We start from the raw sequence: 12,883 nt of genomic DNA on the forward strand, positions 1-12,883 counted from the left end.
CCTCGTATCTTTTACCTGCTTCACACACTTGGAATCAGGGATATTGCTAATCAGGGTAGCTAAGATGTTGCTTAGCTACCTCCTGGTACAGTGTGTGGCCTGAGCTTTCTATCTAGTTATTCTAAGGCAGTGTGGACAGTGCATGTAAGCAAGTGACCTATTGCTGAGCTTGTGACTCTGCCCTTGTTTATAGGGAAAAATAAGGTGGGGATGAAAAGCAAAAAGAAATTTTCTTTTGTAGCATGGTGCTGAGCTACTTCAGCTGGGGCCCTAAGAAATTTCAAAACTGGCAGATATTCTTTAGTATTCCCTGAGTTGTCATGAATACTAAAATCAATCTCAATGAAGTTATCTCCTATGTTTTTAACAAGCCATAATATTTGTCTAAAATCAGTCTTGTGCTTCAACAATGGTGTTCAAACACAATACTAATGGTGTTCAAAAAAAAAAAAAAAAGTATGAAGATTTTTAATGTGTTTTTGTAGTAGGATTATATGCACTTACTTTTAGAAGTAATGCTCTGGGAAGATCTAATTGAAATCTAATTCTTACTCTTTTACTTCATGCGTTTGTAAATTTAAGCATGCAAGATAAAACTTCTATAGAAAAAAAGTTGTACTGTGGATGTGGATCAGGTTTTCAAAAGAACTCAGTAGGCAAAAGCTCTTTTTCAGCATTACAGTAAAATGACTAATTTTTCACAATTGTTTCCTGTGAGTTTCTTTTAAAAACATCTGTCTCTAGTAGAGAAAATCATGCCTTATACAAGTACTCATAAGTAGTTTGTGATCTGTGATATGAAAATAAGCATATCAGAAGCATATTCTTGCTCAGTGGCTGTGAAAAGTGGTAAGTGGTATGTACTTGCCTTTCAAATGCTACACCTATTCAGTGAGTTAACAGCTTCATTCTTATTTATAAGTTACAAATTCAATATTTTGCTGAGACTTATACTGATCTCTTATACGGATTTCTTATACTAATCTATTTAAATGCATTTGAAAGATGCAGATATTTTCAGGGGCAAATTCTTAGTTGTTATGGTGTCTAAGCAGAAGAAGTCTAATTGTACTATGTATCATCAACAAACCAACAGGAAACAAAGCCTTAAAACCCAAGCAATACAAAACCTGCAGTGGAATTAATGTAACATAGGTATATAGAGATACATACAAAAATATATATATTGTTTGAACTTGCAAGTTTGTATAACAAGCCATGTGCTTTTCTAAGCTAAGCATTAGGCATTTATGTTTAGGTCATTATTTCTATGTTTATTTTATATTTTATGACGAAGAGATTTGATTTAATAAAGCTACTGACATAGACTGCTGTAGTTCTGTAACTGTTTGTGTGAGCCATAACCTGCAAGGGGTTGTGCAGCATATATTTCTGAGAACCTGTAACTCTGAAAAGAATAGCTCTCTCTCTGCATGTGCTCAGTGTCACTCCAGGATTAAGTCAGTGGATAATAAGCTCTTTGAAGATACCAGTTATTTCCAGTTTCTAAAGCACTGTAGATTCTTATGGCAGTGTGTATAGGCAGCCTTCAAATCCTAGGATAAATATGTGGGACTTGCATTTTGAACCATTCCCTCCTTTGCTTTTGCATATAAACTGTTGTAAAATGAAATAACTGGAATTTTTGGAATGCATCAAAAGCTGTTGCTTCCATCTGAATTGTATTGCAAAGACACAGACTTTAAAATAACATTCGTAATTCCTAATGCATTCTTTTTTGTGAACTTTTAACCGGGTGTTCATTTTTGCTCCGTGAAATCATCTTGGATTTCTACTTTTGGCAGTGTTTTGAAATACTTTATGTACATAATTTATTCTTTTAACACATTTTCATCCTTTCTGTTTCTTACATTAGTATGAAACTGTATGTACATATGGTCTTTAAATTATTTGTTGGGAAAAAAATAAAGATAGAAATAAGTGATTCAAAATATGCAACTTGTTGTACTGGGTCTGGCTGGGATGTTAACTTTCCTTGCAGCAGACCATACAAACACATAAAGCTCCCCATAAAACACATAGTAGATAAATTTAGCCATGAATTGAATTAAAAGTAATTTTGTGCATTTGTACAAAGCACAGTCATTTTGGCAGTTGTGTAGTCCTTGAAAAAGCAAAACATGACTTGCAGTGCTGTAGAATCATTATGCTTTTGAATTAGTTTAAAGAATTCATTATTTTCTCCTACCTTCAGAACTGAATACACATTTCAAAGACAGTGTTTTCTTCTTACTATTATTTTTATTATTTTATTATTATTATGATCTAGGGGTTGTTAACTGTTTGAAATCTCTGTCAACCCTCAGTTAGGATACTTAGCTCTTCTGAGGATTTAGGTTCAAACATCTGAAATTAGTTACCAATTTTGTAGATTTAAACCTTGAATGCAAGGAAGTTTATAGTGAGATACCCCTTGCCTATGGTTTTGCATAGCATTATTTTTTGTTAAGCTAAGGTGATACCAAGTTACCGTAATGTAACTTATGTTTAAAAATACAGTGGGCAGGTAAATTTCCACGTAGTTCTATTTGTCACAGACTCGTCTTACAGATTTCTTTTCTCCGTTTACACTTTTTACTGTTTATTTTGGAGGGAGAGATTGTTATTCATTTTTAGTAAATAATGTTGACAGTAATTAAACAGGTAGTGTTGAATCAAATCAATTTGGACTGTTTGTTTGGAAACTGAAAGTGGTCAAATATTGGAGTACAAGATCTTGACATATTGGTACACTGAATTCAATTCCTCTTTCATTTTTGATGCCTCCCATATGGCCTTATATGAGTCTTAAGCTTGGAGTCTCAGTCTGAGGCACTACAAATGTGCCTGAACCTAATACTGGTGAAATTGTGTTTTCACATATGTCCCTGGAGAGAGATGATGGAGTGCACAGGTTTGAAGTACATACATGTCAGCTCAAAAAACATACTAAGCATAGCTTTCATCCCTAACATTTTCACTGTTCCCTTTTCCTTTTTCCTGTCTTGTATTGTCATTTCATTTTTTAATTTTGTCTGTCTGTCTGTCTAATAAGGAAGGTAAGAAAGGAGATTCTTGCTTGAATTTTAGAGACATGATGCAGGAATCCAACTTGCAAGGCTTAAAAGTTGTAAGGTCACAGTGTCAGCTGGAGTTTGTCTGTGTGAGCTTACATCTCTAAATCCTGCCTGTTTTGGAATATGTTCTTGCTCTTAGTGGTTCTTGATAGGTAGTATGGATAACCCACTCTGTGTGCTGTCTATACCTAACCTCATTCTAATTTTAGTTGTTAATAATTCTTACTTTCTCTGTTCTGGCTTCCCTTGCCATGTCAGAGGACAGATAGTCACATGCTATTTCAGTTTTTAGTATTTTCGTGCTATTGCTGTGTTCCTCCTACCACATCAGTCGTTCTTTATAATCTCTGAAGTGCTATGCAGATTAATTTCTTACTCTTTTTCACATGCTTTAGTCAACTCTTGTTTTGCATTTCTTCCTGCTCTTGGAATTGAGGCAACTGTGAAAACAACACTGTGACACTGCTGAAATTGATTTAAGACAAGTAATACAGGGTTTGTTACAAGACCAGCTTTTTCTCGTGTTCTCCCTTGCCACCTTACTCTACTACGCCTTTTTAAGGCTTTTGGTAATACTTGAATGACAATCCTCTCATAGGTTTTATCAACTAACTTAGTGAGTCTTGCAAAAACTTCAGGAATTTCTGTGTAAATTAACAGAATTCTTAATAGACAATAGCTATACCTCTAATTCCAGTGCCACATTTACAGGCCAACAAAAAGGAAGAAAAGAATGTGTAGGTTTTGGGGCCATAACTGTAGAAGTAGTAATAAAAAATAAAATTGAGGAGATTGTGGTACTTCTATACTTAGCACTTAAACAAATTTTACTAGAATACGTATGATAAATTTTAGTAAACAATACAAAACATCTTTTGTTAGAGGATTACATTAGAAGATGTTCTTAGACTTAATGATCAAAGTATTGGAAAATGTTCCTTAGAGATTGTTTCATTGAGCTTTTTGCTGATTACTTTTTTGGTTGTTATTTTCCTTCTTGATAGGAGCTGAGGGACCAACGCCTTCTCTTGACGTGTTGGATAGAGAGATTGATATGGATCTTTCTTGGAAAATTAAATAAAATTTGGAGAAAATGAATTGAATTTAGTATTGTAATCTGGAAGTATCTATTTGTCATGGATACCTTTAATAATTACTGTCATTCTGTGTGTGTGCATTGAAGGTACCCAGAGTTAGCAACTGTGTGCAGAAATCCCAGTACTCTTATTTTGTATCCTGGCGCTGAAGCAACCAATTTGGAAGAAGTCACTTTGGGGTCTTCCAGTCCACCAATTATGATAATCATTGATGGAACTTGGAGTCAAGCTAAAGATATATTTTACAAAAATTCACTCTTCCGGCTTCCAAAACAGGTAAGTTGTAATATGTAAATTAAAAACGTGTATAGTAGATGCTTACTTTTTGATCAGATAGAAGGAAGTGCTAAGTGAAATAATGGAATTTTTTATTCCTTTTCAAATGGAACCAGCTGACAAGGAAAGGAAAACTTGAACAACAACAATAACAAAGTATGAGTTTATGAGCAAATTCTTTATAAATATTGCTCTTTCATTTTGTCATTTGATTTTTTTTTAATTAATGCATCTAACTGTCGTGGTTCCGCTCGAGTGGGCAGCCGAGCTCCACCACAGCCGCTCTCTCACTCCCCCTCCTCAAAGAGGAATGGGGAGAAAATATGTGAAAAGGGCTCAAGGATTGAGATAAGGACGAGAAAATCACGCAATAATTATTGTAACGGGCAAAACAGACTCGGCATAAGGAGATAGTAAGATTTATTGCCTACAACTAACAAGCGAGAGAAGTGAGAAAACAAAGGAAAAAAAAAACAAAGCACCTTCCCCCCATCCACCCTCTTCCACCTCCTCCCCCCGAGCGGCGCAGGGGAACGGGGAATGGGGGTTATGGTCAGTCTACAGCACTTCTTCTCTGCCGCTCCTTCTCGGTCACTCTCGTCCCCTGTGCTGTGGGGTCCCACCCACGGGATGCAGTCCTTGATGAACTGATCCGGCGTGGGCTTCCCACAGGCAGCAGCTCTTCCAGAACTGCTCCAGATATGGGTCCGTACCACGGGGTCCATCCCTCAGGAGAAAACTGCTCCAACCTGGCTCCCCTACGGGCAGCAGCTCCTGCCGGGTCACCTGCTCCTGCGTGGGCTCCTCTCCACGGGCTATAGGTCCGGCCCAGAATCTGCTCTGGCAGGGGTCTTCCACAGGCGGCAGCCTCCATCGGTGCAGGGCCACCTGCTCCACCGTGGTCTCCTCCACGGGCTGCAGCGTGGAACCCTGCTCCACCGTGGTACTCCATGGGCTGCAGGGGGACATCCTGCTTCACCATGGTCCTCACCACAGGCCGCAGGGGACTTCTGCTCCGGCGCCTGGAGCACCTCTCCCCCTCCTTCTACACTGACCTTGGCGCAAGGCTGTTCCTCGCTCCTCTCACTCTCCCGGCTGCTGTGTGGCGCAGCGTTTTTTCCCTGTCTTAAATATGCTCTCACAGAGGCGAAAAACAACATCGCTTATTGGCTCGGATCTGGAAAACAATGGGGCCCTTCCCAAACATGGGGCAGCTTCTAGATCTTTCTCACAGAAACCACCCCTATGGCTCCCTGCTACCAAAACCTTGCCACGTAAACCCACTACACTAACTTCAGTGTATCACGTGTTGTTTGCAAAATTGAAAACCAGCTTGTGTCAAAAATTTTTAACTGAGGTGTTAGACAGTGTTCAGTGAAACATATAATTGTTTGCTACATTGCACAATAGAGAAGGTGGAAGTAGAAATTTGTAGTCACTTAAGAAGAGACAGTCTTTTTCACACATTTAGTCTTCACTATATTTAAACCTTTCTGACGTGCGGTAGATGTTCCTTAAAATTTAAGCAGAACAAATAATGGCCATGTGGGCTTGTTTGTTTGTTTGTATTTTAGGAAAATCAGCACCCACTCTGCTGTCCTTTACTTGAACTGTCAATAAGACTTAAGCTGAAGTTATACAATTATTGCAGCTTTCTTTGCCCTTATGAAAATACCTTAGATTACAATATAATGTTAATAACATTAATGGGTGTAGGTTCCTTTCACTGCAATGTATAGCATCACTATTCAGGGAATTTTTTAGAGGAGAACTGAGTGAATCTTTGGCACAGGAATCTTGAATTTAAAGGTAAAACTTAAATCTTGTGTAACTGAGTCGCTGTCACTGAGGAAGTTTTTGGCTATTATTAGGTTGAACTCAATTATATTTATATTGTATAAACACATCAGGCATATGCCCTACAATGGTATCTCTGGTTAAATGTCTAAATTTAGAAATAAATCTTAGAATTTTGCAAGTAGATTTTCTATACAAAGCTCTCATTTTGTTTATTTGTAGTTTTGTGTCTGCGTCGTGTGTCATTCATAATCGAGTACTTCTAAATCTGGAATTTTGAAAATTTTATTGGTTTGATTCTTTGTAAGTTTCTGAAAGGAAATGTAACTATTTTTTAAATGCGTTTTGTCATATGCTTGTCAATGGAGCATACTAAAACTGTTCAAACCTTTATATTTCTACTGTGGCTAGAACTTGTCTGCAGTATTGTTGGTTTAAATTTGTTTGAAAGTCAGACTGATGTCTGAAGTTCAATGCTGCCATTGCCTTAGGATTCCTGTTGTGTTGGTTCTTACAGCAAGGTCCTTGATTTTGTTCCTCACCAATTCCCTTGCATTTGTAGTGATACAGAAATGGTGTGGTACAGCATGTTTCCTGGAGGGCTAAATGGCCGCTGGCACTCTGTAAAAAAATAGATGCACAGCACCTTGAACTGTCAAATGCAGTGGGAATAGCCCATGTGTAAGACTTGTGTAGGTCTATGTGTAGGTCTAAGTTTATAGCTTCCTTGCAATTTCTTGTTTATTATGCTTTTTTGAAACTTCAGTGGACTGCAAGCTTTTCATCTGAATTCTCAAATGTGTGGGTGTTCTGAAGTATTTGTTTCCATCAGCTAGCTCCGTTTGGCTATCCAAAATCACATGGAGAGGTGTTTTTGCTACAGATTAAAAGAAAAGACAGCATTTTCTCTTGGGTTATTGTGATACGATATCTGTGAGATATTTATCCCCATATATTGCTGTAATAGTGTGGTTTGGAGGGAAGTTTTTCAATGGTTATTAGAATACTGCTTGCTTGGTCATATAAATGTAGCTTTTATTTTTATTTCTTAAATATTTCCATGAGACTGGGATTATTTGTCCAGGTGTAATTGGTGACAAAATTTCTTTTTCATTCAGGGGTGTTATTGAAATTATATTATGGAAAAAAAGGTAAATACTGGCATTTTTAATAATGGAAAAAAAATTCCTTCTTTGTTGGATCACCCTTTTGTCAGTGAAAAGCTGGCTGTTACTTCTGGGGACAAACCAGAGGCAATATGCAAATTTATAAAAATCCAAGCCCTCGTTGACTATGATGTTAGAATAATTTAAATGGAATACTGTTAAGTCAACATGCTGCTAATTCAAAAAAAGAGCTACGACTGTAACTGCCTAAGTTGTAAATAATTTGCTTTAGGGGATGAAATCTGTTTGATATAAAATCTGGGAATTGCTTTTAAGCTCTTAGCAATCAAGTTATATTGTTGTAAATGAAATGGAAGAGTAGATTCTAGGTTTTAGTCCAATTGTTTTGGCTTTCAGAGGAAGATGAAATTTACAGCTAGGAACTTATGGGATTCATTTCAATGTATTTCAGTTTAACTGCAGTTTTACGAACAGATTTTATGGAATTTATTTCACTGCAATTCATTTCAAGTTCTGCAGAACATTTGTCTTACACTGGCATACTTGATCACTGATACATGACTTGCCTTTAAGTAAGAAAGTGGTAACATACATAATCTCTTTAGTTGGACCCTACCAAATTTGCCAAAAAGTCAAACATTCCTAAATCTGTAAAATGGATATTCAAAATTCAGAGTGTATTCCTGAGTTAAGAAAAGCTGAAGAAAATGCCGTCTTAGCCTATTCACTTGGACAAGGGAGATAAATTCTATTCCTTTTAAAACTTGCAAAAACAGTTTTAGCTTTATTAGTCGAAACCTAACTATTCCTGTGCTTTTGCAACTTCTCTGTTTTATTATTATTTTTTTTTTCAGCTGGGAGAAATTAATAACTGCAAATGTAAGATCTGAATTTTTCAGCTGTATTCCAGCTTAGTATTCCACACACACACAAAATCTTTTCCATTAATTTGTATTCTGATTTGTGTCCTTACTTGAAAATTAATTTGGTTGAGTAGCTTAGGTGTTTTAAGTGTCTGTGGCTTCCACTCTTTTACATCCTTACTGCTGGTAGAACTTCTCTCAGTTGCTATATTTAAGGCACGTAATCTCTGCAGAAGCTGGAACAAATAGAAGTGTACTATGTGTTTTCTAAAGTTACTTTTTTCCCCAATCCTTTTTAAAGCTGACTTGAGTTCTTCTGTTTTGTGTCACTCAATTTTGTTTGAAGGCCTGAAATTCATGCCACTTTCTTATATCAATCTGAAACCGATACTTTTATTTTATTTTATTTTATTTTATTTTATTTTATTTTATTTTATTTTATTTTATTTTATTTTATTTTATTTTATTTTATTTTATTTTATTTTATTTTATTTTATTTTATTTTATTTTATTTTATTTTATTTTATTTTATTTATTTCTGCTAGCTGTTGAAATGTTTTCCACAGATTTGTGAAAGAGCAGTTATTTGAGTGACATTCAAGATAATTGCTCATTTATGCCACTTCACTACTAGCTTTGTCTGTCCCAAGACATTTGGCAGATCTGATCAGTAGGAACATTATGGTAAGAGAGGACTGTGTGTAGATTCTCCATTTTGTCATCTCTGTCCTCTTCCTGGTATCTTATTTCTCTTTCATTATGTTGGTGAGAGTAGCTTTTGATTTTTTTCCTACTGGGTTGAGATTACTGCTATTTCTTAGTATTTCTAAGTACCCTTCTCTGAGATCCATGACTGGAGGAGATGGCTAATTGTTTTTAAGATTTTGCTCTTAAATGTTTTAAACTTTACTATTCCAGAATATTGCTGCTGTAGAACCAGTTTCTTATTCTGTATTGGTATCTTTTTTTTTTTTTTTTTTTTAATCTAATGAAGTGTTAACATGTAAGGTAAATCTAGTTTCTAAATGACTTCAAGAAATAAGAATATCTGAATATGAAAGAAATTGATGATACTTTTTTTTTTTTCAGAAAAGAAGCTAATGTTTTGCAGATTGTTATCCTGTTATCTTATTTATTTATTTATTTATTTATTTATGCAGTGAAGTTCAGCTTATTTCACTTTATTCCTTCTTAGCATTTAAACTTGCATGTTATCGTTCAGGAACAAGTCATAAAGTGACCAGCTAGCGAAGCATCATTTGATAGAAACAGCTAACTCTTCTGAATAATCAAGAAAATTAAGGGACATAAGGCGGAGTCACACGAAAGGTATTGGAAACTAAGTATTTTACAAATACTTTTCTAAAACAGCTTCATGCTGGAAATTTTTTTCCCATGTGTTAAGGTTCCATTTTGCCATATAAATAAAGGAACCATACCTTTATTGAAATGAATATAAAGAATATAGTCAGTCATGCATAAGCCAGGAGAATTCATAGAGCACTACAAAAGTGGAAAGGTTATAGCCAATCTAGTTTTTCGTAATAGTTGAAAAAGTTTTTTAAGCACAAAATTGGAATCTTCAACACAGCAAAAATTGATAAATTCATAATGCAAACAAAGTGACATAAAAAGGATCTGTGTTAATGTATAAAGCTGAAGTATTTGTTCTAAACTGCCAAACATACTATTGAGTATATAAAATGTAGAAGGTCAATAAAAGTTCAGGATAAATTCTGCTCTTAATTAACCTTATTTATTGCAGATTAATTTGTTTGATCATCCTGATGTAACTAAAATATCATGCAGGTGCTTGTCAGGAACACCGGGTAAGAAACATAGCTATGAAGAAAATGAGCCTTCTGACATTTTAGTCATGCAAATTCTGTTTTGCCTATTTCTTATTGCAGCAAGTGTCCAAAGGGACAAAGGAAGTTATTAATCAGGTTCATATATTGTCATTATATATATATGTTATCATCATTGTTGAAAACAAATTTCTTAAAATGCTTAAATTCTTTTATTTTATTATTTTTATTGCATTATATTATCTGTAGTATTTAAATCCCATCCCAGTGGTTTACCTTTTTTTTTTTTTTTTTCCAAATGGGAGAAAAGAAGGGTGAAATTTTAAGTGTCATAAATAAGTGTTATTTATTGACTTGAATTCTGCTTGTGGGACCACTTCTTCACGCTGTCCCTTTGTTCTTTCACACTGGGCCTCTTGTAGAAGTCTGCTGGACCAGAAGGATTTTAATGCTAGATGACAATAGGTAGATAATAGTCAAATTTTGAAGACGGTGCACCCTTCAAGATTGAAGAAGCTCCAGTGTTTAATGCCATTTAAAAATGGTTGGCAATTCAGGAGTCTTAAAATCAAAAATCCCTCTCCGTTGTAATTGAGAGGGATGTTCTGCCGATGGTGCATATTTCCTCGAGCTAGTTTTGAAGCTATCAGTTTAAACTAGGCTGTTTTATGCATCAGTAGCAATTTTACGGCACCAGTGTGGTGTGACACAGCATGTGCTGTATAAGTGTGATTACAATCCTGGTAAACACTTATTAGCTTAAGCCCATGCTGTTAAGTGCTAGCTGACTTGAACTTATCTATGTAAATGCTCATATGGTCTAACTGGAAGTCAAAGAAATATGGGCTAAATACATCTGCAGTTTGGCAATCTGCCTGTGTAAATTTTTTAGACCTCATAAAAATATAACCCTGTAACTGTTAAAATGTTTGTTTTATTGAAAGAATGGACAGAAATTATTGATCACTAAAATACCAGTGATTCTTTTAAAATTCTGAAATCTTGCTTAATGCAAAATGAAACTGAAAAAAATATTTGAGGTAAGACATATAGAAAATGATTTAATAAAAATAAAGTAAGATACTGGATTGGAATATGGAATTAGTATTCACCTTCATAAGCTTTCTCCTTTCATTCTGTGATTTTTGAGTAGTGTTTTTTTTTTCCCAAAACTTTAATTTCATAAGAATTAATTATATTTAATAAGTGATAGTATTAAAAGATCCAGTTAAAACAGTACATTACTGTACTTTAGATTCACTTTACTTTAGGTTCACTATAAATTTAAAATTTATCTGCGTCCTGCAGGAAATTAAAAAATGATTGCTGTTTACAAATGAATCTGCTAGTACTGTAGGAGTTTATTACACCTGAAAGACTAGGTATAGATTACATATACATGTGAATTTGAGGAATCTTCACTTGCACATAACAATTTTTGGTCTTTTTGAAACTGTGTTTTGAACAAAAATTAATATAGGTAGGAGCAAAGGTAAATGTGGCAATGTTAATCTGGATCCCTATCCACATGAAAATGAACAAAAGCATGTAATCACAAGGTAGCCCTGAAAGCTCAGTTGCAGTCCATTGCAGTGTGTAGCTGTATACAGTGTTTAAGACTGCAAAAATGAGCTGTCTTGTTATCGTTAGGGCAAATCACAGACTTCTGAGACAGTTTTGAGGCTTTTTTTGAATGATGAAGTACCGATACAAATGTTGATACTCAGTTCCTAGGGAAAAATATGGGAAAACAGCAGAAATATTTTAACAGTTCATAGCAGATTTTCAGCATTGCTTGGACCACAGCCTTTAACAACTGCATTTGCAGCCTGTCTGAATTAGCATTCTGAACTTTAAAGAAAAGAGTAGTCTGCTGTCCCTACCCTTCTTTTTTACTGGAATTCCATAGCAACTGCTGTTTTAAAATGTTTAAATTCCTAGTGAAAATAAAGTACACAGTGACTCTTGAAGTTTTAAGAATTAATAAATATATTAAGATATTTTTGATACTGATAGATTGTTTGGTTGTTACGAAATGTAACAGGGCTAAAATCAATATTTAGTCTGAAATATTTTATATGCTAGTTGATACTTGCTGTTATTCAGATCACATTCAGCTGCAAGAGTTTTAGTGACATTGTTAGAATTCTTTATTGAAAGTACATCTCCCTGCAGGGAAAAAAAAAATACAATGTTTTCCCATGTTGAATTGTGACCTAATTGGCTTAGGTCTCTTTTGTCAAGTTTAAAGTTTGTATTTAATGGTTTGAGTGTTATTTTGTCTTTGCTTGTGCAGTTCTGATAGTACAGTATTAAGTCAGAACTTCTGCTGTAATGACAAGTAGCCATCTATCAGACGTGTAGTACTGAAGGTACCAGTTTAACATGGAGCACTGTGAAGTATATATACTTAAGCACTGTTTCTATAAGTGTGTGTTATCTACTATTTTGTGCTTAGAGGTACTTGTGCAAACGAGCATAACCTCTGAATAGTTAAAATTAGCCGTCAGGTGGTAAAAGAATATACTAACACTGTCTGTAAGCAAACACCAGCAGTATTGACTGCTTAAATTTTATTCACCCTATGACTATGTTCTGTGTTTTGTCTGTCTAATTGAACTAGACGCTGAGGCCAACACTGCAGGATTTGCTGTCTTTTGCCAATTTTTGTAGTTTAGTTTTTGTCTTAATTAGAGAAATAGGGCTGGGCCTCTGTAATTGCTAACTCTTGTTCTGAGCACATGGGTTCCTCCTATGTTCAAACTGTGATAGTTTGCCTTAAATTCAATTACATGAATATACACACTGGCTTTTAATAGCCTCTATTTTGATGAACTT

The 12,883-nt window shown here is 35.1% G+C and overlaps 1 protein-coding gene across 1 annotated transcript in view; it reads left to right on the plus strand.

The window, feature by feature from the left end:
- The window catches only part of DTWD2 (DTW domain containing 2), a gene marked incomplete at its 5' end in the record, with an annotated part of 88,140 nt that overhangs the window by 52,770 nt on the left and 22,487 nt on the right, over positions 1–12,883 (plus strand). The window contains one exon of the mRNA XM_084305586.1: positions 4,261–4,450. Coding sequence (XP_084161712.1) covers positions 4,261–4,450 — 190 coding nt within the window. The remainder of the gene's footprint in view (positions 1–4,260; positions 4,451–12,883) is intronic.

The sequence above is a fragment of the Netta rufina genome (genome assembly GCF_964035555.1).
Source record: "Netta rufina genome assembly, chromosome: Z".
Taxonomy (NCBI): domain Eukaryota; kingdom Metazoa; phylum Chordata; class Aves; order Anseriformes; family Anatidae; genus Netta; species Netta rufina.